General features: G+C 54.7%; 1 protein-coding gene across 2 annotated transcripts in view; it reads left to right on the top strand.

The window, feature by feature from the left end:
- DPYSL5 (dihydropyrimidinase like 5) overlaps positions 1-17,145 on the top strand; it is a 99,309-nt gene extending 82,164 nt beyond the window's left edge. The window contains exons 12-13 of one of the 2 annotated variants that reach the window (XM_084622428.1): positions 2,202-2,370; positions 16,033-17,145. In XM_084622428.1, coding sequence (XP_084478554.1) covers positions 2,202-2,370; positions 16,033-16,118 — 255 coding nt within the window. In that variant the 3' untranslated portion in view covers positions 16,119-17,145. The remainder of the gene's footprint in view (positions 1-2,201; positions 2,371-16,032) is intronic. The other variant, XM_084622429.1, reaches the window with a different exon arrangement.
- Positions 17,146-27,358: the final 10,213 nt, after the last annotated feature.

The raw sequence follows: 27,358 nt of genomic DNA, 5'->3' as shown, positions 1-27,358 counted from the left end.
ACCAGGGTTTGATCCTGGAGTTCTGGTTCCCAGCCCGCTGCTGTGGCCGCTGGGGCTTGCTGCTGTCTGTGCATGATCCTTGCATGGCACTAGGGGGCAGCGCTTGCCTGCATAGGACTGATCTTTAATGCCTGCGGTTACTTGCTTACAGGAGTGGGGGTGGGGGGTTGCACTGGAGAGACCGGGAGGGGGTGGAATCTGCTTTGCATTGGTGCAGTGGGGTGGCGTGCCAGCAGGGGGCAGTGAGCTACAGGCCTTATGGGGACACACCCCGCTCTCTCTTGGACTGGGGTTTATCAAGCGCCCCAGCTCTGTGCTCCCTTCAGGTGGGGGTTGTCCTCCCCCCAGGTGCCCAGCGTGACACTTGCTCACAACTCGGGGCGTCACTTGGCCTCTGCCTGCAGGGGGGCCTGCTCCTGGGGGAGCCAGCCTTGGCCCGACAGTGCCCCTCGACCAGCCCATGACACCAGCTGCCAGACCCAGGGTGCAGCTCTGCCAGACGGAGCCAGGCCTGAGTGGGGAGGAAAGGGGGATGCAATAGCAGAGACCCTGCCCCGCACTGCACCCCTTCCCCATGCTGTACCCCCTATCCCCACACTGCACCCCTTCCCCATGCAGTACCCCTGCACTGTACCCCTTCCCCATGCTGTACCCCCTATCCCCACTCTGCACCCCTTCCTCATGCTGTACCCCCCACTCTGCACCCCTTCCCCATGCGGTAACCCCACTCTGCACCCCTTCCTCATGTTGTACCCCCTACCCTCACACTGCCCTCTTCCATATGCTGCACCACTGTATTGTACCCCTATCCCATGCTGCACTCCCTACCTCCACAATGAACCCCTTATCAATGCTGTATCCCCACACACACTGGACCCCTAGCCCCACGCTGCACCCCTTCCCCATGCTGTACCCCCTACCCCTGCCCTGCCCCCTTCCCCATGCTGTACCCCCACACACACTGCACCCCCTACTCCCCATACTACAGCCCCTACCCCCATGCTGCATCCCTTCCTCATGCCATATCCCTGCACTGCACCACTTCCCCACACCGAACCCTTCTCCCATGCTGTACCCTGTACTTGCGCACTGCACCCCTTCCCCATGCTGCACCCTCACATTGCACCCCATCCCATGCTGTACTCCCTACCCCCACACTGAATCCCTTCTCAATGCTGTATCCCCACTCCACACTGCACCCCTTCCCCATGCAGTACCTCCACACTGCACCCCTTCTCCACACTGCACCCCTTCTCCACACTGCACCCCTTCCTCATGTAGTCCCCCCTTCCCCTGCACTCCACCCCTCCCCCATTCTGTACCCCCTTCCCCACTCCACACTGCACCCATTCCCCACATTGTATCCCCTACCCCATGCTGCACCCCCATCCCTATGCTGTGCCCCCTCCCAACACTGCACCCACACCCCAGGTTGTACCCTCCTCCCCACTCCTCTAGCCCTTGGTGTCTCATAAAAACAGCTAGACTGGGTCAGACCAAACGTCCATCTAGCCCCGTGTCCTGTCGGCCAGGAGCCCCAGAGGGAATGAACAGAACAGGGAAACATCAAGTGATCCATCCCCTGTCGCCCATTCCCAGCTCCTGGCAAACAGCGGCTAGGGACACCATCCCTGCCCAGCCTGGCTAGCAGGGCACGTACCAGACTTTCAGGGCATCAGTGGATAATGCCTCTGGAAGTTCAGTGTCCCAGCTGGGGAAGCTGCAGTGATGAGGCTGGATGTCCTGAGAAACCCAGCATCCGTCCCCCGCTTTCAGCTGAGTTCTCCCCCCCGAAGTGACCCCCAGGGCAGGGTCTGGGCAGGGTCGGGGAGCAAGCTCAGTCACAGGCCAGCCGAGCCCCATATAATGGGGGATCCCATCTCAGCCCCGCTCCACGTCCAGGCCCCAGATCGTCCAGGCTCCCCAGCCTGGTACCCCGCATCTCAAGGGCAGAATCTGTCCCGGTGGGGCAAGGCCCTCATGCAGCCACTGGGCTGCTGGCTGCTGTCCCTCAGTGCCAGCCACAGCGGGTAGCCTAAGGTCCAGTCAGGCGGTGCCAGGCCAGCCATGGGGCTCAAGCAGCATAGAGGTGGGGCTGGCCACAGGGTTCAGGCAACGTAGGGGCAGGGCCGTGTAGGGATGGGGTGGGGCTCTAACTGTGCGGCCAGCGCTCATGGGTGTTTCTTTTCTCCCTCCATTAGAGTTTAAAGTTTAGGGGCGTGGAGCGCACCCCCTACCTGGGGGACGTGGCTGTGGTTGTGCATGCTGGGAAAAAGGAGACGGGGACTCCACTTGCAGATACCCCCACCCGACCTGCCACTCGACATGGGGGCATGAGGGACCTTCACGAGTCCGGCTTCAGCCTATCCGGTAAGAGCGGGGCCGGAGCGTGTGTTAGCGCCCCCTGAAGGGGGGGACCCCAGCGAGAGCGCCGTCCCTCCTGTCTGAGCGAGGGGGGGCTGGTTGGCTGAGAGCAGGACAGGTCAGGGTGCTTGGGCCTCTCGCTCCAGGTCTGGCTGCCGGCGGTTCGGTGCCTGAGTCGACCAGGTAGAGGGAGGCCACATGTCAATGTCACAGACAGGTGCCCAGCAGCGTTCATTGGCCATGCTCTCAGCCGTGGCGGGGGATCTCTCAGGCAGGGACACAGCGTGGGGGACACGCACCAGGCCCTGCCTGGGCTGCCCCAGTCCAGGGTGCTCCGGCAAGCTCTCCCCACCAGCCCCAGCTCCCTGTTCTACCAGCCCGCAAGTGGCATGTGGACGAGCTGCTCCCTGCTGCCCCCTATGCCGAGCCCGCTGCCTAGCCGGACGCAGCACTGCCGGCTCCATCCACATACTGCGAGCGCTACCAGAGGCCATGCCGACGTCAGCCCTGCTGCACAGATGGGGAAACTGAGGCAATGTGTTCATCTGTACTGTGGGAGCGCCCATGGGTCCCAACCAGGACCTGTGGCCACTCACCCTGGGCACTGCAGACACGCCCCTGCCCTGCAGAGCTTCTGGGCAGTGCCTGAGGTCAGCCCTCCTGTTCTTGGCAGAGCAGGGAGAAGCCAGGAGTCCTGGCTCCCAGCTCTCGTTCTGAGCCAGCCTGGTAATGCTGCTATTCCTGTGTCCGTCCGTTGCATGCCCGTGCTCCTGTCGCAGGGGCTGGCCGGTGAGGATTGGTGGGAGTTTCCATGGTTTGTGTGGCTGAGTCTCAGCAAAGCAAGCGCTGGGCAATTAATTGGGGCCTTGGCCATTGTTCGCCAGACACTTGGTGAGTCTGGCAGAGATTTCCTAAACCCTCCCCGAATTTCCCCAACACCCCCCCCTCCGCAGTGGTCAACTAGCTATGTGCAGTGTTGCCAATTTTGTCATTGGTTGGAAATTTGAATTGAAACTGAAACGTTAATACACATTTTAAAAGCAGATACAGTGTATGATAAAATACGTGTTCCTGGAAAAGTGTAATGGGTCTGAAAAGTCTGAACAAAGCCTGGCTTCCTCACACAGCTGTCGTTTTTGCTGACAATGGCGGCACATTGGTGTCGGCGATGCTGGACAACCTTATAATTTAAAATGATGATTTGTAAGCCAGGGCTGACTGAGCTCTGCCCTGACAGCTCGTGATGAGCCGGGGTTGGGGGAGGCTTCAGGACCAGGCCGTATTTACATGAACTCACATACTCTGCCGAGGTATCCAGCAGCCAGAGCCATGCTGCCCAAGGGATCGATTTTGGCTGGTGCTGGGTTAAGAATGACTGTAGTATTGTACGTGGGGGTCATGAAATCCTTGTTCTCCTCATTGCCGGAGTAGAGGGCAGCAGCCCTGCACTTCGCCCGCCTGCCCACCGGGCTGAGGGGGTCGCCCTCGGTGCATAATTTTCGCCAGGGCTCGGCCCCAGCACCTCCAGGCTTGGCAGTTCAGAGCCCCGGGTTTGCCACATCCGTTATGAAAGTAACAAACTTGCTTGAGCCCCGGCACCTCCTTCCTTACAAATTAAGCCCTGGTCACCTGCAACTGGACTGCGCTTGCTAAGCAAGGGGGTTGGATGGCAGATCCCAGTGGAGGGCGGGGGCAGGGGTGGGACAGGGGTTTTGCATGGTGGTGTGGGTTCTGCGTAAGAGTCACCAGCACTACTGGACTTGCCCCCTCTCCTGTTTAAAAATAGAGCTTATTAGGCTCCACTGAGAGTCTTTTTTGGTTTGTTAAGTGGTCACTAGAGCTGAAATCACTGATAATCAGGTCTAAGTGCTTAGACCTGCTGCAGGACAGTGTTTCTGTGGAAGGAACGGCCCAGCCTGCACCGCTGTGAGGTTCCCCCTGAGAGCTGAAATCACTGAGAGCTGGGTGGAAGAGACCGACTCACGGAGGTCACAGTGGCAGGTGGCAGCAGAAGGTGATGGCGCAGGGCCATCGGCACTGGAATGAACGGTGGCACGACAAACAGCGGCCGGAGCGAGTGGCAAGCAGCTGGAGGAACGAGCAAGGTGCCTTCTCCCCTGTACCCTCCAGGGTGGGAGGTGAACTCATGCAAAAGCACGTCTGAACTCTGGGTCTGCAGTGACCAAGGACAACAACTCTGAATGGGGTGCAGTGGAGGGAGAAGGGAAGGGCACGTTAAAGGGCTACGTTTTAGTGACTTTGCTCCAGAATGCTAGATTTGTGACTAAGAAACTTATATAACTATACATTTCCTAATAGGCCAGGATTTTTTTTAAAAACGCATTATTTGCCAAAGTCATTATCTCACTTTGTTGCTATCTCGAGAGGCGTTATCTTGGGGAGTTTCTGTACTAAACATTTTTATTATATTATAATTAATTTTACGTAACATAAGAATGGCCATATTGGGTCAGACCAATGGTCCATCTAACCCTGTCTTCTGACAGTGGCCAGTGCCAGGTGCTTCAAAGGGAATTAACAGAACAAGCAATTATCAAGTGATCCATTCTCTGGTGTACACTCCCAGCTTCTGGCAGGCAGAGGCTCTCAGAGCATGGTGTTGCATCCCTGCCCATCCTGGCTAAGCGCCATCAATGGACCTATCTTCCATGAACTTATCTAGTTCTTTTTTGAACCGTGTTATAGTCTTGGCCTTCACAACATCCTCTGGCAAGGAGTTCCACAGGTTGACTGTGTGTTGTGTGAAGAAATACTTCCTTCTGTTTGTTTTCAACCTGCTGCCCATTAATTTCATTTGGTGACCCCTGGTTCTTGTGTTACGTGAAGGAGCTTATTCACGTTCTCCACACCAGTCAAGATTTTATAGACCTCTAGCATATCCCCTCTTAGTCCTCTCTTTTCCAAGCTGAAAAGTCCTAGTCTTTTTAATCTCTCCTCATATGGAAGATGTTCATTTTTGTTGCCCTTCTGTGTACCTTTTCCAACTCCAGTCTATCGTTTTCGAGAGGGGGCAACCAGAACTGCACACAGTATTCAAGATGGGGGAATACCTGGATTTATACAATAAAAATGGAGGAACTTGGTTTGCCAGACAGATCAGTAAAGCCAATTCTGACAAACTATGTGAAAAGGCTGCAAAACACCAATCCTCTGGACTGCATTGACATGCAGAAAGCCTTATAAGCCAGTCATTGTCAAAGCCAATTTTAGAAGTACTTAATGAGGCTGTTAAAAATGCTGGAGACACGGTTTATTCAAACATGGCTGTCACATCATACTTTCATACTAAGCAAGAGATACCACCCACTACAAACTGGAGGCCAATGTTAAGGGCATTGTCATTTGTTAATCCTGAAGTTGGACACTGGTTCTGAGCAAGACCAACAAATGCTCACTGTCTTTCTGCAAGAAACTCAACTGACTGGTTAGAAGCATGTGGGTGCAACAGTGAAAGACTCAGCAGTGACAAGGTGAAGACCTCTCTCACCGCATTCTGAAAATGTGCCTACATGACTGATGAATGCACCGATGCAAATGGGCATCAAGTATTAAGTCACTGCACGTTATCTTGATGTCAGTGGTAGGCCAGTGGATGAATTTCCAGCTGTTCAGGTTATAGAAGATATATCGGCTGCATCTCTGACAACCCACGCCTTAGAAGAGTTAAATGCTTATAAATTGAACCCCAAAGAGATGGCTGCTTGTGCATTTGATGGAGCTGCAAACTTCTCTAGAAGACATAGTGGAGTACAAGCTTTGCTCAGAGAAAAGTGTAACCCTTGTCTCTCCTATACACACTGCAGAGGCCATCTACTCCAACTAGCGCTAGGACAAGCTGCAGAATCTTCAAAAGACGTTTAAAAAGCTATAAATGTAATGTCTTCATTCGACTCTTTTTTTCAGCAAGAATCCAAAAGGACTGAGCGTCTTGGAAAACATAGAAGATCCACTGGGACGGAAGTGCAAATTAGTCCAACCTGGGAAAACCCGCTGGCTTTCTGAGGAGCGATCCCTGGCTGTTGTCTTAAAATTACTCCTGCCTCACTACAAAAGCTACTTTCCCCCTCTTGGTATTGATGCCTCCTCATCATTTATTGGGAGTGGACCAAGTCTACCCTGATTGAATTGGCCTTGTCAACACTGGTTCTCCACTTGTGAGGTAGCTCCCTTCTCTTCATGTATAGTAATGTGTGCATCTGTAATTTTCACTGCATGCATCTGAAGAAGTGAGTTTTTTACCCACAAAAGCTTATGCCCAAATAAATCTGTTAGTCTTTAAGATGCCACTGGACTCCTCATTGTTTTTGTGGATACAGACTAACACGGCTACCCCCTGATACTTAAAACTACTGCAACCATTATTATTGGCTTTGGAAAGTATCTGCCGAGATGGAGCAGATCTAAGTAGGTTTCAGAGTAGCAGCTGTGTTAGTCTGTATTCGCAAAAAGAAAAGGAGGACTCGTGGCACCTTAGAGACTAACCAATTTATTTGAGCATAAGCTTTCGTGAGCTACAGCTCACTTCATCGGATGCATTCAGTGGAAAATACAGTGGGGAGATTTTATATACACAGAGAACATGAAACAATGGGTGTTACCATACAGACTGTAAGGAAAGTGATCAGGTAAGGTGAGCTATTACTAGCAGGGGAGCGGGGGTGGGGTGCGGGGGGAACCTTTTGTAGTGATAATCAAGGTGGGCCATTTCCAGCAGTTGACAAGAACATGTGAGGAACAGTAGGGAGGGAAATAAACATGGGGAAATAGTTTTACTTTGTGTAATGACACATCCACTCCCCGTCTCTATTCAAGCCTAAGCTAATTGTATCCAGTTTGCAAATTAATTCCAATTCAGCAGTCTCTCGTTGGAGTCTGTTTTTGAAGTTTTTTTTGTTGAAGAATTGCCACTTTTAGGTCTGTAATCGAGTGACCAAAGAGATTGAAGTGTTCTCCAAGTGGTTTATGAATGTTATAATTCTTGGTGTCTGATTTGTGTCCATTTATTCTTTTACGTAGAGACTGTCCGGTTTGGCCAGTGTACATGGCAGAGGGGCATTGCTGACCCATGATGACGTATATCCACCAATGTGATATATGCCATCATGGGCCAGCCATGTAAGTCTACTGTTGAAACCACTTGGGTCATTAAACAGTGCCATCCAGGCATCTACTACTACAGTAGCAGATCTCTGTCCAGCAATGGAAGCTACACTTGGATCAATCAGAGAGGTCCATTGAAAACGTACTGAAAGAAGCAAAGACTTCAGTTCAGAAGTGACTAATTAGGGCACTTTTATTGACTCCTTAAATGAAGAGGACAAAAAGCATAGGTATACATCTTTCTATTCCCTGTCATAGCAGCTACTGTCGAGCATTCTTTTTCCTCGTTGAATAGCACTGTGTGTTCTGGAAGAAGTCGCCTTCTGCCTGATCATGAGCATGTCATGAAGGACTGGAAGTACCGGACCCATGAGAAACCACCAAAAATGAACGCACCGCATTCGAGAAGTTCATTAACAGAGTTGTGCAAAATTACAAGAAGAAATCAAGAAGGATGTAGATGTCGTGCTTCATAGTAGGCTTGCGCAGCTAACATTAATTTGTGTGATGATTTAAAGATGTGAGTTAAATCTAATAAAATGGTCGTGAAACATTTTTCAGTTGTTACTGTGGTGCCATACAGCCCACCTTCAGCCTCACGGTCTCACCCCTCATTGGTCCTTACCCCCCTGTACTTTTGAACCCCATCCCCCCCCGCAATTTCAATTCCTGTGGAAAACACTGCCTGGTTAGGGTACCCTGGGCTTTGGGGGGAGGATTAGCTCAGGGGTTTGAGCATTGGCCTGCTAAACCCAGGGTTGTGAGTTCAATCCTTGAGGGGGTCAATTAGGGATCTGGGGCAAAAATTGGGGATTGGTCCTGCTTTGAGCAGGGGGTTGGACTAGATGACCTCCTGAGGTCCCTTCCAACCCTGATATTCTATGATTCTATGATTTGGACCAGGGCCCCACGAATCTCCGAGTTTAAAATGTGCTGTTGAGAGTTTTATGGGTTAGAGAACACTGAGAGTGGGTGAAGCAGAGTCATATGCTGAAAGAAACATAAACAGTTATGTGAAGAAAGAAGAATGGCCCTTGGAGGGGACGGCTCAGCTCAGAAGTGAGAGGTTTGCACATGCGCTGTGATCAAACAGCAGAGGCCAGTGAAGTGGACAGGATCTGATTACAAATAAGGGTTGACAATGAAGTGAAGCCGGCTGGCGTTCGGGTAACAAGAAAACAGCGTTAGCTGAGGAAGGGGCAAAGCTGCTCACCTACAGCAAAAGCAAGAGCTGGAAGCTGAAGGAAAAAGCCCACCAGAGACTGAAGAAAACTGCCACATTTCAACTCCAAGTCCTGGGAGAACCAAGGAATCTGCAGTCTGGAATTCCATCTGCGCCCAACCACAGAGACTGGGCTAGAGTCTGCTCAGTTTATAAAGAGCCTGAGCTACGGGGAGTTTCTGTCCACCTTGGAGTATGTGTGATAGTCCCAGGATTCCTGCAGGAATCACTGGTGCATATGTGAGAATGGAAATTGTGAAAAGCGTAAGCCCCCCAGGAGAAGGAATCACTTGGCACCACAGTTTAAAAGAGGGGAAGGTGTGAGAGTAAAACTAGCCCAGTGTATAAAACTCTGACCCTTGGGGAAACCATTATGTGACGCCAGCGTGGGGGGGCCCAAATTGTCCAAATCTTAGAAATACCCCAAACCCCACAATAAATTCTAATGTGCTTACTCTGAATACAGAGGCTAACCAGATATGCCCCAGCACAGCCATCTGGTGTCCCGAGGCAGTCCCTGCAAATATTGATGCTACCTCCTTGATCTCAGAAAAGTTTGGGGAAGGAATTAGCCTCAAGGAAAGGTCCTGGCTCAGGCCCGTGGCAACCAGCTGGGAGCTGGCCCGAGTGTGGCGGGGGGAGCTGGAGCTGGCAGAGGGCTGCAGCAGGAAGAGGAAGCAGGTTCTCCCGAGCCTCGGCCCTGACAGGGTCCATGGTGTGCTAGCAGTGCCAGGGCAAGGCCAGCCGGTGTGGGATGAGCAGGCTGCACCCAGTGAGGGCAGGAAGGAAACACCGGTGCCTGGCACAGCGATCTCAGGTCTGAGGGGCTGGCAAAGGAGCCGGCAGAAGCTTTTTACACCACTAACAATCCCACGGTATGGGGAGTGCCCCGGCTGGCGTCAATCAGCCGTCGCTCTGCTGAGTCAATGGGCCAGATCCCAGCTGGCGTCAATCAGCCGTCGCTCTATTGCCTTGGCCCCACAATGGGCCTGGCCTGCATCTGCAGCTCCCTATCTCAGTGCCCTTACAAGATCATAAACAGGGATGCATAAATAGAGAAATCTTGAGTAGGGGTCGAGAGGGTTCTTTTACCTTTGGCACTGGTGCGACCACTGCTGGAATCCCATGTCCAGGTCTTGTGCCCACTGGTCGAGGAGGATGTTGATAAATTGGAGAGGGCTCAGAGAAGAGCCACGAAAATGATTGGAGGATTGGGAAGCTGCCTGATTGTGAGAGACTCCAGGAGCATTGTCTTTTTTTAGCTTAACAAAGAAGAGCTTAAGGGGTGACTTGATCAGTAGACTTGGGGAACAAATACTTGGTATGGGGTTCTTCAGTCTAGCAGAGACAGGGCTAACACCAGACAGTGGCTGGAGGAGGAAGCTAGACAAACTCAGACTGGAAATAAGGTGTAAATGATTGAGGGTGAGTAATTAACCACGGAAACCTTTTCCCAAGGGTCGTGGTGGATTCTCCATCACTGGTAATTTTAAACGATCTGCTCTGTGAGTTATCGTGGGGCTGGTCTCTGGCCTATGCTAGGCAGGAGGTCAGATCAGATGATCACAATGGTCCCTTCTGGCCTGGGGATCTCAGATCTGTTAATCGCTTTCCTACTTCTACGTGATAGCCCCATTTTTATATATCCCGGAGTCCTTGAGCCTTTTGCCAGAGCAGTGCACAGGCAGCTCATGCTGAGGTGATTATCTCTGGTGATCCCTAAATCTGTCTCTGGATACGGGTACGCTTGGAGCTGGGGGTGTAGTGTACCAAACTGAGATGCCAAGTCTGGGCTTGGGATGGCTAGACCATCCCGCTGCTCACGCCACCGCGGCTACACTATTCTTAACGCATTCATTTGATCAGTGCTAGCTCAGGTACATCTAGATCATAGAACCGGAGGGTTGGTAGAGATGTCAAGGGGCATCTATTCTGATTCCCTGCCAAGACGTAGGATTTGTTGTGTCTAACCCATCCCAGACAGGTGGCTCCAGCCTCCTTTTGAAAACCCCCAGTGAAGGAGATTCCGTGACCTCCCAAGGTGTCTGTTTCACTGTCCTACTGTTCTTACAGTTAGGGAGTTTTTCGTGGGCTTTAATCTAAATCTGCTGTGCTGTAGTTTGATCCCATGGCCTCTTGTCCTGCCCCCTGTAGCAAGAGAGAACAACTTTTCTCCATCTTTTTTATGGCAGCCTTTCCCGTGTCTGAAGACCACTATCATGTCTCCCCTTAATCACCTTTTCCAAACTAAACATACCCAGTTCCTTCAGCCTTTGCTCATATGGCTTGCATTCCATCCCTTTGATCGTCTTTGTCGCTCACCTCTGGATCCTTTCCAGTTTCTCTACATCCTTTCTGTACCTTTCTATACCTTCGAAAGAATAGTAAATATGGCAGGCGACCAGCTTGGCTTAACGGTGAAATCCTAGTGGATCTTAAACATAAAAAAGAAGCTTACAAGAAGTGGAAGGTTGGACATATGACCAGGGAAGAGTATAAAAATATTGCTCGGGCATGTGGGAATGAAATCAGGAGGGCCAAATCGCACCTGGAGCTGCAGCTAGCGAGAGATGTCAAGAGTAACAAGAAGGGTTTCTTCAGGTATGTTGGCAACAAGAAGAAAGCCAAGGAAAGTGTGGGCCCCTTAATGAATGAGGAGGCAACCTAGTGACACAGGATGTGGAAAAAGCTAATGTAGTGGAGTGCTGCAGGGGTCGGTCCTGGGGCCAGTTTTGTTCAATATCTTCATAAATGATCTGGAGGATGGTGTGGATTGCACTCTCAGCAAATTTGCGGATGATACTAAACTGGGAGGAGTGGTAGATACGCTGGAGGGCAGGGATAGGATACAGAGGGCCCTAGACAAATTGGAGGATTGGGCCAAAAGAAATCTGATGAGGTTCAATAAGGATAAGTGCAGGGTCCTGCACTTAGGACAGAAGAACCCAATGCACAGCTACAGACTAGGGACCGAATGGCTAGGCAGCAGTTCTGCGGAAAAGGACCTAGGGGTGACAGTGGACGAGAAGCTGGATATGAGTCAGCAGTGTGCCCTTGTTGCCAAGAAGGCCAATGGCATTTTGGGATGTATAAGTAGGGGCATTGCCAGCAGATCGAGGGACGTGATCGTCCCCCTCTATTCGACATTGGTGAGGCCTATCTGGAGTACTGTGTCCGGTTTTGGGCCCCACACTACAAGAAGGATGTGGAAAAATTGGAGAGAGTCCAGCGAAGGGCAACAAAAATGATTAGGGGTCTGGAACACATGAGTTACGAGGAGAGGCTGAGGGAACTGGGATTGTTTAGTTTGCAGAAGAGAAGAATGAGGGGGGATTTGATAGCTGCTTTCAACTACCTGAGAGGTGGTTCCAGAGAGGATGGTTCTAGACTATTCTCAGTGGTAGAAGAGAACAGGACAAGGAGTAACGGTCTCAAGTTGCAGTGGGGGAGGTTTAGGTTGGATATTAGGAAAAACGTTTTCACTAGGAGGGTGGTGAAACACTGGAATGCGTTACCTAGGGAGGTGGTAGAATCTCCTTCCTTAGAGGTTTTTAAGGTCAGGCTTGATAAAGCCCTGGCTGGGATGATTTAACTGGGAATTGGTCCTGCTTCGAGCAGGGGGTTGGACTAGATGACCTTCTGGGGTCCCTTCCAATCCTGATATTCTATGATTCTCGGTGACCAAAACTGGACACAGCACTAGAGCTGAGGCCTAACCAGGGCCGAGCAGAGTGGTACTAGCACTTCCAGTGACTTACATGCTTTGCCTCTCTTAAAGCAACCTAAAATTGAAGTTGCTCTTTTTGCATCACAACAGCATCACATTGTTGACTCGTGCTGAGGATGCGATCCACCAGAACTCCCAGATCCTTCTCAGCAGTGCTGCTGCCAAGCCAGTTATCCCCCATCCTGTATTTGTGTATTTGGTTTTTCTTCCCTAAGTGCAGCACCTTCCATTTGTCTTCGCTGAATTTCATTTTGTCGTCTATAGCCCAGTCCTCCAAGTTATCAAGATCCCTGTGGATTTTAGCTCTGTTCTCCATTGCAACTCCCCCCAGCTTTGTGTCATCTGCACACGTGATCAGTGCGCTCTCTCCTCCGACATCCAGGGCATTAATAAAGATGTTCAACAACACCTGGCCCAGAACAGATCCCTGTGGAACCCCACTGGAAACCACCCTCCAATCCAACATCATTCCATTAATCGTTACTCTTTGTTCACAGTTGTTTAACCAATTATGCATCCACCTAATGGGAGTTCTGTTGAGCCCACATTTCTCCAGCTTACTTATGAGACTGTCCTGTGGGACTGTGTCAGAAGCCTGGCTGAAGTCCAGGTATATTATGTCCACTGCATTCCCCCATCCACCAAACCAGTTACCCTGTCAAAGAGGGAAATCAAGCTGGTTTGGCAGGGTTTGTTCTTGGTAAATCCAGGCTGGCTGCTAACGATCACCCCTTCCTCCTCCAGGTGTTTGCACATGGAATGTTTTATACATGGCTCTAGTCGCTTCCCAGGCATTGAGGTCCAGTGACTGGCCTACAGTTCCCTGGCTCCCCCTTTCCAACCCTTGTTAAAGACGGGCCCTACGTTGGCCCAACCATAGCCCTTCTCCAATCTTCCAGGACCTCTCCTGTTATCCATGAGTTGGTAAATATTATTGCCGATGGGTCTGAGATTTCTTCAGCTAATTCCTTCAGCACCCTGGGTGACTAACATCCAGCCCTGCTGACCTGAATTCATTCAGATTGGTCAGAAGATCTGTGACATGTTCTTTACTTAGCCCGATCTGCAGCCCTCCCCATTTATTGTCTGTTGTAACTTCGCTAGTTGTCCGGTCACATGTCATTTTTTGTGAAAAGACTGAAGCAAAGTCGGCATTGAGCAGCTCTGCCTTCCTGTCATCTTCTGTTACCAGCTCACCACCTCCACTGAGCCACGGGCCCACGCTGTCCTTGGCCTTTCTGTTTTGTCTGACATCTTTGTAGAACTCCTTCCTGGTGTCTCTAACATTGCTTGCCAGCTGTGGCTCATTCTTTGCCTTGGCTCTCCTGACTTTGTCCCTACACTTGTGCTATTCCCATGTATCCTTCCTTGGGGCCGTGCCCTCCTTCCATTTCCTGTATGGGTCCCTTCTGGTTTTTACACAGCTACAAAGCTCCTTATGCAGCCACATCGGCCTCCTGTGGCTCTTCTTCTCTATCCTCTGCCTAAATCTCTGTGAGCTGGAATTTACACATCCAGCTCCAGGCGGCAGAAGTGTCGCTGCTGTCCAAGACCGTCTCCCCTGCCCTGTAGATAGAATCTGCGTTCTTGGTCTTACATGGCATTGGCTGTATTAAAACCCATCTTCTTGGATTGTGACCATTTAACCAGGTGCTTCGGCTCCCTCTGTAGCAGGATCCTGTCCTTATTTACTGCTCCACCCATCTGTGTGTCACCTGCCAACTTTACCAGCGAAGATTTATATCCTGTGTTGGCCAGTGATAAAAATACTAACTCATGTTGGACCAAGAATTGATCGTGGGGGAACCTCGCTAGAAATAGCCCCACTCACCAATGGGTCTCCATTAATAACTCCATTCTGAGATTGGTCAGTCAGCCAGTCTGTAATCCACCTGCTCATTCCATATAGTGCAAGGTTTTTTAACCAAAGTGTCATGAGGTACTAAGTCCCATGTCATGGCGAAATCCAGTGAAATTAACCATGCTGTTGTACTCAGGATCGACATCAGGGTAACCGGGCTGCACTTCTCGGGCCGTCCCTTTTGCCCTTTTCTAATACTGCAACTACACTGGAAGCCCTCCAACTCTGGGATTTCCCAGCTTTCTCAAGATTTGTTTTAGCACCGCATCCACATTTCTGGGTGTTTTTTTCCCCAGCATAATTTCTTTGTGGAATCATGGCATTTGGGGGTATCCAGGAGGATGTCCTTGACCAACTCCCTCTTTTTGTTAACACTGCCTGCGCCAGGGAAGTTGCCAGAGCCAGTCCTGAGCCCCCACTTTCCTTGCTGGGTGTGGGGGGAGAGGCCTGGCCGCCCCAGACATAGCTCCAGGGAGCTCCATTGCCGATTCTGCCCCGGCCTTCCAGACCAAGCCCAGTGGGACTCTGCTCTTAGGAGTAGGCATAGCTCCTGGCATAGCACGGGCACATGCCCAGCTCTGGGCAGCATGGGAGCTGCTCCGGATTCCCATTCTCTCCACTTAATGCCTCAAAGGCATTGGTGCCAGCTCTGAGCTGGGACACCAGGGAAGCAAGAGCTCGGTAACAGCTTCATGTGCCCACCCTCTGCATGGGCCACCTCAGCGCAAAGCTCATGAACACGTGCGGGAGGCTTTGGCAGGGGCATCAGGACGGGAGCGGCGCTGGCTGCGGGGCCCTGGATTGGGTGGGCGGGGGCGTCTGTGTGGGAGAGCTGCCAGCCCAGGGCCCTGAATTGGGTGGGCGGGGGCATTGGGTTGGGAGCGGTGCTGGCCGCAGGGCCCTGGATTGGGTGGGCGGGGGTGTCAGTGTGGAAGAGGTGCCAGCCCGGGGCCCTGGACTGGGTGAGTGGGGGCATCCATGTGGGAACAGTGCTGGGCGGGGGTCCTGGACTGGGTGAGCAGGGGCATTGGTATGGGAGCGGGGCCTGGCGGGGGCCCTGGACTGGGTGGGGGAGTCGGTACGGGAACAGTGGTGGGCAGCGGCCCTGGACTGGGTGAGTGGGGGCATCAGTATGGGAGTGGTGCCTTGTGCGGGCCCTGGACTGGATGTGCGGGGGTGTCGTTGTGGGAGGGGTGCTGAGCGGAGGGCCTGCACTGGGTGGGTGGGGGAATCTGTGTGGGAGAGATGCCGGCCTGGTGCCCTGGACTAGGTGGGGCGGAAGTGCCGGTGTGGGAGAGGTGCCAGCCTGGGGCCCTGGACAGGGTGAGCGGGGGCATTGGTATGGGAGCAGTGCTGGGCGGTTGCCCTGGGGTGCGGGGGGATGTTGGTACAGGAATGGTTCCAGTTTGGGGCCCTGCACTGGTTGGGTGGGGGTGTTGGTACAGGAACGGTGTTGGGCAGGGGCCCTGGAGTGGGTGTGCGGGGATGTTGGCATGGGAATGGTGCTGAGCGGAGGGCCTGCACTGGGTGGGTGGGGGCGTCCATGTGGGAATGGTGCCGAGCGGAGGCCTTGGACTGGGTGGGCGGGGATGTCGGTGTGGGAGGGGTGCTGGGTGGGCGCGGGTGTCAGTGTGGGAGCGGTGTCGGACGGGGGCCCCAGCGGGGCAGGGCGGGGATCTCCCCCTCTCTCTCTCTCTCTCTCCCCACGGTGCTGACCTGCTGCCCCTCTCCTTGCAGGTTCTCAGATCGATGACCACGTTCCAAAGCGAGCTTCGGCCCGGATTCTCGCTCCCCCCGGAGGCAGGTCTAGCGGCATTTGGTAAAACCAGCGACCTGTCCCCAAACTAAGGACGCAGCAGCAGCACCCCACTCCTCCTGCTGGCCCCGCCCCCACTGGAAGACCTGGCCATGCCGCCTCCACCCACCCCGGGGCACCGGGACACCACAGTGCTGTCCAGCAGGGCTGTTTGCCATCCAGTCCTGCCAGGCGGTGGCGCCCGCTGGGAGGAGGCTGCAAGCCGTGCCCTCCTGCGGGTGGGCCATGGTAGGGATGCCCTCACTGTATGGCCATGCACCCGCGCATGACTGCAGCTCCTTTCTGTGAGATAACGTTTGCTTTGCAGGCTGCACAGCTGGGCTCCTGGGCCCACTGCATGCAGCGCGAGCCAGCAGCAAGCTGCCTGCGGCATGGGGCAGGTGGGGCGCTGGTGCGGGCCAGGCCGGGCAGGGGGAGGGAGGGAGGGCGGCCTCTACGTTCCCTTTTCTGTTTGCACGTTGGGTTTGGATCAGTGAGTTTTGACTTGTTTGTGCATCACGTGAAAATAATCCCAGGTGGTTTGTGTCATTAGCGTTAGGGGAGAAGCGGGAGAAGGTCCGGACCCCATGGCGGGAAGGGGGCGCAGGACCCCCCACACCAGGCTGCTGACTCCATGCTATGGACAGCAGGCTCTGAAAGGAGGGTGAGGCCCCCCTCCCTGGTACACACGGAGCAAGGGCCCCTGACTACGTCCAGATGTGCTACCCCCCCACACCCACACCCAGATCCCCGTGTGGGGATATGCTAAACCAACCCTCCGTCCCGTGGCTGGGCTCCATTCAATGGGTGATGGCATTGCGCCCCCTTGGAAAGCATTGAGTACCTCAGGTGAACAGGTATGTCTCTTCCCTCCCCCTGTAGGTGGTTGCCATGGGAATGAGCCCAATGAAGCCACCTCCCAGTTGAACCAGGTTCAGGAGTTTGAAAAATCCAAGGTTTCCGAGCAGCAGCCGTGTTAGTCTGTATCCGCAAAAAGAACAGGAGGACTTGTGTCACCTTAGGGGCTAACAAATTTATTAGAGCATAAGCTTTCGTGAGCTACAGCCCACTTCATCGGATGCATAGAATGGAACATAGAGTAAGAAGATATAAAAATACCTACGGAGAAGGTGGAAGTTGCCGTACAAACTGTAAGGGGCTCATTAATGAAGATGAGCTATTATCAGTAGGAGAAAAAACTTTTGTGGTGATAATCAAGCTGGCCCATTTGGACCGTTGACCAGAACGGGTGAGGATACTTAACATGGGGACATAGATTCAATTTGTGTAATGACCCAGCCACTCCCAGTCCCACAGACCTTGGGAGACAGGCCAGTCCTTGCTTACAGACAGCCTCCCAACCTGAAGCGAATACTCACCAGCAACCACACAACAGAACCACTAACCCAGGAACCTATCCTTGGAACAAAGCCCGATGCCAACTCTGTCCACAGATCTATTCAGGGGACACCATCACAGGGCCTAATCACATCAGCCACACTATCAGAGGCTCGTTCACCTGCACATCTGCCAATGTGATCGATGCCATCATGTGCCAGCAATGCCCCTCGGCCATGTACATTGGCCAAACCGGACAGTCTCTAGGTAAAAGAATAAACGGACACAAATCTGACATCAGGAATCAGAACATTCAAAAACGGGCAGGAGAACACTTCAACCTCTCTGGCCACTCAGTAACAGATTTAAGGGTGGCAATTTTTAACAGAAAAGCTTCAAAAACAGATTCCAATGAGAAACTGCTGAGCTTGAATTCATATGCAAACTAGATTTCATTAACTTGGGTTTGAATAGAGCCTGGGAGTGGCTGGGTCATTACACATATTGAATCTATGTCCCCATGTTACGTATCCTCACACCTTCTGGTCAACGGTCTAAATGGGCCAGCTTGATTATCACCACAAAAGTGTTTTCTTCTGCTGATAATAGCTCATCTTAATTAGTGAGCCCCTTACAGTTGGTACGGCAACTTCCACCTTCTCTGTATGTATTTTTATCTTCTTACTCTATGTTCCATTCTGTGCATCCGATGAAGTGGTCTGTAGCCCAGGAAAGCTTATGCTCCAATAAATTGGTTAGTCTCCAAGGTGCCCCAAGTCCTCCTGTTCTTTCTGAAAACTCCAAGCTTCCCTGAGACTGATGTGCGCCCACCCCGAGCGGTGCCAGTGGGCTGGCCCTGTTCCCCCTCCTCCACAGCAGTGACAGTGGTCCAGCCTAACCCCCCACCTCCCGGCAGTGCCAGTGGGCTGGCCCTGTTCCCACCCTCCCTGTAGCAGTGTCATTGGGCTAGTCCATCAGCTGGGGTGCCATGGCGGGGAGGGGACACCCCCTGCACCCCAGAAACCAGCCAGTGGGGCCATCGCAGTGACATCAAACTGGCCCTGAGACCCAGCTGGGGGCGATGGGGAGCTCCTGAGCCAACCCTGCCCTCTCCCAGCCCCACGGGAGCCCCTTGCTAGCCCTGGGATCCCCCTCGGGGTGCATGAGAGCCGGCACCCCAGAGCACAGCCAGTCCCTGCCCCAAAAAGCTCACAGCCCAAGAGCCAGGGAAATTCCTGGTGCCAGCGACTGGCTGCTGGGGGGTGGGGGGGTCTCCTGGTGCCAGAGGCCAGCTGTTGGGGGTGGGGGGGCCCCTGGTGCCAGAGGCTGGCTGTTGGGGGTGGGGGGGCCCCTGGTGCCAGAGGCTGGCTGTTGGGTGCTAGGGGTATCCCTGGAGCCAGGGGATGTCTTTTGGGGGTTGGGGGTCTGCTGGTGCCAGAGACCGGCTGTTGAGGCAGGGGGTGTCCCTGGAGCCAGAGGCTTTCTGTTGGGATGTGGGGGTCCCCTGGTGACAGAGGATTGCTGTAGAGGGTAGGGGCCCCCCAAGCCAGAGGCTGGCTTTTGGGAGGTGGGAGATCCCCTTGAACCAGAGGCCGGCTGTTAGGGAATGGGGGGGTCCCCTTGAGCCTATTGTTCTTTCCCCAAACGTGTGACATTCCTGCTGTCTGAACCTGCCACAGCTTCCAGGAGGCCCTGGGCCCCCAGCCACTGTGCTGCTGAGACACAGGCCCCACAAGTGCCCCCTCATCTTCTGCCTGGCTGCCATCTCTCCCTGGGGATGGGGCCAGCCACTGGGGACGTCTTCCTGGCTGTGGTGGCCACCTTCCTTCTGCGGAGACCCAGGAGCAGCCGAGGCCTAGTGGCTGTCTGCTGGGCCTGGCTGAGATGAGCAGGGTCTCTGCCTGGACGGCTGCCACTCCAGGGGCTCAGGGTTTGGCAGGAGCGACTCCTTCCCGGCCTGGCTGCTTGCGGGTCGGAGCTCAGCCCTGCATGCTGGGCAGAGGCTGTGCCAGGCGGTCCTGGACTGGGGCGGTCCGGACACCACAATGAACCCCAACTCGTCTATCAGTGGAAGCAGCAAGGAATCCAGCTCCCGTGTGTGTGCTGGCCACAGGAGTCCCAGCCACGAGCCACGCCTCTCTCACATAATGGTGCTAAACCGTGTTGGCCGCGAGGCTGCACACTCCAGTGCTTTAACCATCTGCGTCTGGCAGAACAAGAACAAGCAGCAGCCATGGGCCGGGGCCTGGGGCCAGTTCTCAGTGGACTCGAGCAACTTCTCCTGTGTTTCTCCTCCATGTTCCTTTGGGGTAGCGTGAAATGTGAAATGTAACTTGTGCACTTTTTTCCACTAGCTGGTACCTGTAGGTGTGGGAGCGGCCGGGCGGTGGCGCAGGCTCCCAGGCCCGGAGGTGTGGGAGTGGCCGGGCAGGGGTGTTGGCTCCTGGGCCAGAAGGTGTGGGAGTGGCCGGGCGGGGGCGCTGGCTCCTGGGCCAATGGCAAAGACTTGGCTCCGGGCCTGCCACCTTCCCTGCTGGATAGTCTGTATTGGCCAGTTTTAGAGACATGCCATATGTTTCTGTTTGCTCATTAAAGATCGTTCTCACAGTCTGAGCTCAACGCTTTGTCCACTGCCCGTGCGCCACCCCTGGACCCCGCCCCCAAGGAGGAGCCCTACCCACTAGAGCCCATACAGCACTCTGGGCACAGGTTCCTGACGGCACTGCTTGCGGGGGGGTGGTCTGCCAGGTGCATAACAACACCAGTGATCCCCATCACACCTCCTCTCATGCAGGGCAGACCCAGCGGGGTCACACGTGCTGGCTGCCTTAGCCAGGGGCCCTGTGACCCTACTTTACTGGGGGAGTCTTGTCACCCCCAAGTATTTGAAATCAGTCAGACACCCCCCTGAAATCCTTAGATTGGCTTAAAACTTGATTTTGACCCAGAGAATGTGTTGTGGCCTATGGCTCCCCCTTCTGGAGCCTGAGCCCACTGCGGGGAGCCACGTGCACTTGGGGAAGGGGCTCAGCTCACTTGGGGGGAGCTGATTGGGGGGGAGCCACATGGGCTTTGGGAGGGGTTCAGCTTGCTGTGTCACCCAGGGTTTTTCTGAACCCAAAGCTCTAGGTAACTTTACTCTCAATGGGGACATGGCGTGTCCGTCTGATAGATGGCTGGCACGAGCAGTACAACACATGAGGATTTTCATGGTCTCCAGCCCATACACACAAATGCAATAGGTTATAGACCATCCCAAGCCAATTGTTACCCCAAAAGTCTGGAGAGGTCTTCAAGTGGGTCAGCAACAGATGGCCGGTGGCCAGCCTCATGAGAGGTGATCATGGAGAGTCCGCCGAGCTCAGACCGTCCCCCTGGTTGTACCTGGTAATATGACATAGCTTGACTCTCAAACCACTATGCACGCGGTTCTTCTTTGAGTGCTGGTCCCTGTGTGGATTCCAAGTGTGGACGCGCCAGAGCCGGAACTGTTCAGAGTCGTGTCTGTTGACCTGCGTCGTGCGTTGACCATGTGGTGCGGCTGAGGCTTTCAGAGGCTGTGTGGGTTGACGCTGCTCCAACTCCCTCTTACCACTGCATGGCCAGAGTTGGAACCCTGTCCCTCTGTGCTCGGAGTCACCTGAGAGTAGTGCGTTCAACCTCTTTCACTCAATCTCGTTTCCTTGTTTTAGTTAGTTGTCCGTTCATTCGTCCGTAGTTAGTTAGGTTCTTCATTGAACTTTCCCCTTCGGGGGCTTATCTCCTCTCCCCAGCCAGGGGATTCTGCCCCATCAAGTCGACTTTAAGAATTGCACCTCATGCCCTCGCTCCTTTTCAGTGAGTGACGAGCGCACCCACTGTCTGTACTGTCTGGGCGAAGCCCCCGGTCTCTCACTGCTCCATTTGCCCGGGCAGCTTGCCAGCTTCAGCTCCACAATTTTCTCATGGTGGAGGCCATGTGCGCAGCAAGACTCAGCTCCAAGAGAATCGCCGGCGAGATGGTGAGCACCCCACTGGGCCCTCCTGTGCAGCACCTCCAGCACTGCTGAAGCCCCACTGCATGCAGAAGAAGCACAGGCACAGGGACCTCCTCAAAATGCAGCATTTCCTCCCCAAGCTGTTCAACACCATCGGGCCAGATCGGTCAGGCCGGAAGTTGCACACAGCAGCTGATGATCTGGCTCTGACTTCAGCACTGGCCTTGAAGAACACACGCACAAAGTATCGCTCTAAACGCTGCCGCTCTCAGCTAGCCCCACCGATTCCGGCACTGGGACCCACCTCATCACTCCTGGCAGCATTGACCCCACTGGGTCTGTCGAACTCGGTGCTCCCAGTCCCATGTGCTCCAGGCCATTTATTGCCTAAAACACCAACAGCAGCTCTTACGTTACCCTTCGCTGGTGCTCCGCCACGTTCTGGCCCACCAGCAGGTGATAGGCTCCATCCTCCGGCCGCTGAACCCATCATCCTCTGTCCCTCTCCACCAGCACTGACAATGACCAAGTCCCTTCTCCTGGTTGACTGTCCTCCGACATCACTGGTAGCGCTTGCAACATTGGCTCCCCCTTTCCCGGAGCAGCGGGAGTCCGACTGATCTTCTGAACCAGACACAGCTCTCTCCCCTTATTGCTCCTATAGTTCTGACCCTCAGTACCATGAGTACGGTCATGCCGCTGACCCTTGGTTCCGGTACCCACGGGCACCACCCATGCATGGTGACCCCCTATTCGTGGCCATATTGGCCCTCCTGGGACCCTTACCATCCTCACGGTGGACATCACGCAGACCGCGCATCTCCAGCGCATATGACCACCCTCCAGGATGAACCTCTGGATGCTCCAGGTCCATCAGCACCAACAGTCCCACCCAAATTGCCAGAACCACCCATGCCTATGGGTGCTTCAACATCACCAGATGATATCCTTATCCCAGTTTCCCTCTCCCCACCGGATGATCATGCACAATATCAGTCCCTGCTCCATTGCATGGCTACGGCCTTCAATCTCCCGGCAGAGGATGTTCAGGACCCCCAAGACCAATTCCTGGACATTCTTCAACCTCCGGGATCCCCCCCGCCCAGCCATGCCCATTCATTCGGCTATTTTACAACTGGCCCAGACGGTGTGGCACATGCCAGCCTCTTATGCCCCAAGCGAAAGCGAGCGGAACACCGCTATTTTGTACCCTCCAAGGGCACAGATTTTCTGTTCACCCATCCTCCGCTGAAGTCTCTGATCATCAATGCTGCCACTGCACGTGCCCTCCAGCAGCACTTCAGATCAACTTCGCCAGCACGCAATGCCAAGAAACTAGACTTGCTGGGTAGAAAAGTTAAACAAATTCATCTGCAACTTTCATTTCCGGGTGGTCACTCTCCCTCTTATTACCCCCTGCTTCCCCCATGGAGCCTGGTTCACGATTCTTGATATGAAAGATGCATACTTTCATATAGACATCCACCCTGCTCATCGCAAATTCCTCCGCTTTGTGGTAGGCGATGCCCATTATGAGTTTCACATCCTCCCCCGCACAGTCTACAATCCACAGGTAGACTCGCTCACCAAACTGCTGGTCCTCTCCTTCTACATACTGACCTCCCTCTCCTGGTGGCGCAACCCCTCCATGGTCCTAGTGTTCAGGCCATTCACACCTCCTGCCACCCTCACCACAGACGCATCCTTAATGGGCTGGGATGCCCCCCTCAATGACTGCAGACCTCAGGGCCTCTGGTCCATGCGAGAAGCATGGGGGCACATCAACATCCTCACACTGTGAGCAGTCCGTTTGGCCTGCCAAGCCTTTACTGGACTTCCTCCACTCCCACCATGTCCAAGTCCTATCAGACAACATGACCCCGCTCATCTATGTAAACAAGCAGGGCGGCGCCTGGTCCCCCTCTCTTTGTGCGGAAGCTGTCTGCCTGTGGAACTGGTGCCTCCAGTACCAAAGCATCCCACGTGCCGTGCATCTCCCAGGCACCAGCAACTTCCTGGCAGACCAACTCAGCCATTCTTTCCATGCCAACCACACGTGGGAACTCCACAACCCCACTCTCAATTCCGTCTTCTGCCACTGGGGCCCGCCTCCCTCTTTGCAATACCACAGAACAGCAAACTACCCATTCTGCTTCCAAGGAGACCTGGGTCCGCACTCTCAGGGTGATGCCCTTCTTGTTCCCTGGACTGCATGTCTACTCTACTCCTACTTCTCTCAGGGATCAGTAACTGGTTAAAAGACAGGAAACAAAGGGTAGGAATAAATGGTCAGTTCTCAGAATGGAGAGAGGTAAATAGTGGGGTCCCCCAAGGGTCTGTGCTGGGCCCAGTCCTATTCAACATATTCATAAATGATCTGGAAAAAGGGGTAAACAGTGAGGTGGCAAAATTTGCAGATGATACAAAACTACTCAAGATAGTTAAGTCCAAAGCAGACTGCGAAGAGCTACAAAAGGATCTCACAAAACTGGGTAACTGGGCAACAAAATGGCAGATGAAATTCAATGTTGATCAATGCAAAGTAATGCACATTGGAAAACGTAATCCCAACTCTACATCTAAAATGATGGGGTCTAAATTTGCTGTTACCATTCAAGAAAGAGGTCTTGGAGTCATTGTGGATAGTTCTCTGAAAACCCACTCAATATGCAGCGGCAGTCAAAAAAGCGAACAGAATGCTGGGAATCATTAAGAAAGGGTAGATAATAGGACATAAAATATCATGTTGCCTCTATATAAATCCATGGGGTGCCCACATCTTGAATACTGTGTGCAGATGTGGTCGCCCCATCTTAAAGAAGATATATTGGAATTGGAAAAAGGTTCAGAAAAGGGCAACAAAAATTATTAGGGGTCTGGAACAGCTGCCGTATGAGGAGAGATTAATAAGTCTGGGACTTTTCAGCTTGGAAAAGAGATGGCTAAGGGGGTATATGATTGAGGTCTATAAAATCATGACTGGTGTGGAGAGAGTGAATAAAGAAGTGTTATTTACTCCTTCTCATAACACAAGAACCAGGGGCCACCAAATGAAACTAAGAGGCAGCAGGTTGAAAACAAACACAAGGAAGTGTTTCTTCACACAACGCACAGTCAGCCTGTGGAACTCTTTGCCAGGGGACGTTGTGAAGGCCAAGACTATAACAGGGTTCAAAAAAGAACTAGATACGTTCATGGATGTGATGCCACCACTGGCCTGAGCAGGGCCGGCGCCAACCAGGCTCACGGGAGCTTCAGGAGCCAGGGGCTGCTGCACTGGGTGGAGCAAGAGGGAGGAAGGGGCCACAGAGGACGGGGGGGGGCGAGGGCGGGAAATGGGGCGGGGGCGGGCTAAGGTGAGAGCCGAAGGGACGCCACTGAAAGCGGGGCTGAGGGACGCTCACAGCTCAGGGATTTATGTGGCACCAGCGTGGGCTGAGCTGGGGACTGTCAGCGCAGACCCATCCAAGACGGGCCCTGGCTCAGAGAGTGGCCAGGGGCAGGACTCAGGGCACCTGGGTTCTGGGCCCGGCACGGCAGCAGCCTGTGGCTGCGGGACGGGGCGGCTGGCGTGTGGTGGGCCTGGGGCGGGAGGCGACGGGGGCTGGTGACGCGATGGGTCCCTAGAGCTGACCAGAGGGGCCGCTGGAGCCAGCTGCAGCCCCAACAGCCCTGATGGGCCCCTCATGTCAGCCAGCCGGGCTAAGGCCAGCAGTGAGCCCACTGGCCAGGGCCTTCAGCCAGCCGCTGACCGGCTGGGTGCAGTACTGCCCACGGCCATTCGGGGTCCTCCTGGAGCCCCTGCAGCCAGGAGCAGGCCCAGAGCTGCCCAGGCAGATTCCCCCCCCAGGGTATGGGCTGGGGGCTGAGGAGTGTGCTCAGCCTGGGGGGGCTTGGTGGGGGGCTCCAAGCGGGATGGAAGATGGGGGGCAGGGACTGAGCTGGGGAGAGGATGCGGGGGCTCTGAACCAGGCAGAGGATGGGGGGGCTGAGCCAGGGGGCGGATGGGGGGCTCGAAGCTGGAAGGGGGGCAGGCTGGTGGGGCAGGATAGTTGTCTTGGCCTGGGACTAGTCAGGCAGGAGGCAAGAATGGCCTGGAAGGGAGGGGCAGGGGTCTGCACTAGGAGTTTCATGGGGGAGGGGTGCTACAGCACCTATAGCCCCCCCCCCCCCGGTGCCACAGCCCCCTAGGCCTTTTGGATTCGGCCACCTGGGCTGCCCCTGGGCTCAGTCCCTGCCCTCTCTGGTGCTCGGGTTTTGAAAAGCCTCCCCCCTCCCTTTGCCTGACAAGCCACAGGCCCTTCCTGGGAGCCCCCCACAGCCAGCCACACACCCCTCCCGGGCAGCCACAGGCCCCAGCCCTTCCTGGGACACTCCCCCAACCCCCTTCCCGACACATCCCCCCTCCTGGGCAGCCACAGGCCCCAGCCCTTCCTGGCACCCCCCCAAAACCGGCCCACCCCCCTGCCAGGCAGCCACAGGCCCCAGCCCTTCCTGGGAGCGCCCCCCAATTCCCCTGTGTGGCTGGTCACCTCACATTTTGTCTCCTGGCTCTGCCTGTGACCCCCCCCCAGCTTGCCAGCCCCGACCCTTGGCCGCCAGCGGCCGTGGCCTGTCCATGTCTCCAGCTCTGCAGCGATTCCACCTCGAACTCAGCGCCGGGCACCGGTACTGCTCCTCTCCGAGCACCCCCAGCTCGGCAGGAGGGTCCAGGTAACAGGGTACGGCTAGCGGGCCTGGCCCGTCAAGGGGAGTTGGGTTCAGCCCCCTACGGCCTGCGGCTGCTTCTCCGCCTCCCCGCTGAGGGGTTGGGCTGGCCACTTAGGGGGCCAGGTTTTGCAGGCTGGGAGCCACTGTGCAGGGTTTCCTTAGGGTGGCCAGAGAACGGAGGGTTACAGCCCAGCCCAGCTGCAGTGACCCCCTCGCTTCACGCTCTGTCTGTCTCGCTGCCTGACCTTCTTGGTCGGCCCCGCCCCTGACTCCTTCCAGCCCCCAGCTTTCCCCCCCCACCTCCCCAGTCCATTGTTCTGGAGTTGGGAACATTGCCCAGCCTCCCTGCTGAGCGGTGGGGAAAGCCATCTGCCTCTGGGGCCAGACTGGGGAGGTTTCAATGTCTTGGCAATTGGATTTGCCATCGTCTTCTCGAACCTGCAGTGATTCGGGGACCAACCCTAGACAGCTCTGTGACACCCCCAGCTGTGTCTCTTAGCCTGCCCTGAGAGCAACCACGCCCTTTCCACCCACTGGGGAAACTGAGCCACACACAGGACCCATCAAAATAGTGCAGAATAGTCCCACTGTGTCCCACCAGCATCCTGCCTGGTGCTCCCCGGCCCAGATGCGGCTCCCACCCTTTGTTTCACTCGAACCCTGGGTGCTTGGTTTGCACCAAACGGCTTTTACACCAAAATGCCCCGGGGTGCTGGGCTGGGCTGCAGTGACTCACCAGAGCAGCTGCAGCATCCCTGGACTCACTTCTCAGCACCCCCAGCTGTTTCCCCGGTGTGCCCCCCTCCTCCAGCTGTCAGGTGTGTCTCTGCCTGCCCCAGGCCTACTCCTGCAGGGCAGCTCCCGAGTGCCCACCGGGGAGGAGGCTGCTGGGGGGCCGAGGGGGCACAGTGGGGCTCCAGTGGAGGCTGGGGCTCAGGGCTCGGTGGGGGCAGGTGTTTCTGATGGTTTCCCTGCCTGGGCCCAGCTCCCGTGAGCCTTGTGATGCTGAACCTGCCTGCTAGGCCCCCAGCGCCACAAGGTGCCACCCACCCAGCCCACAGGGGTGAACATAAGAACGGCCAGACGGGGTCAGACCAAAGGTCCATCCAGCCCTGTGTCCTGTCTACCGACACTGGCCCATGCCAGGTGCCCCAGAGGGAGTGAACAGAACAGATAATGATCAGTGATCTCTCTCCTGCCATCCATCTCCACCCTCTGACCAACTGAGGCTAGGGAAACCATT

The sequence above is a fragment of the Lepidochelys olivacea genome, assembly GCF_965140295.1.
Source record: "Lepidochelys olivacea isolate rLepOli2 genome assembly, chromosome: 3".
Taxonomy (NCBI): domain Eukaryota; kingdom Metazoa; phylum Chordata; order Testudines; family Cheloniidae; genus Lepidochelys; species Lepidochelys olivacea.
Note: the sequence above shows the minus strand (reverse complement) of the source record. Positions and strands in the feature narration are given on the sequence as shown.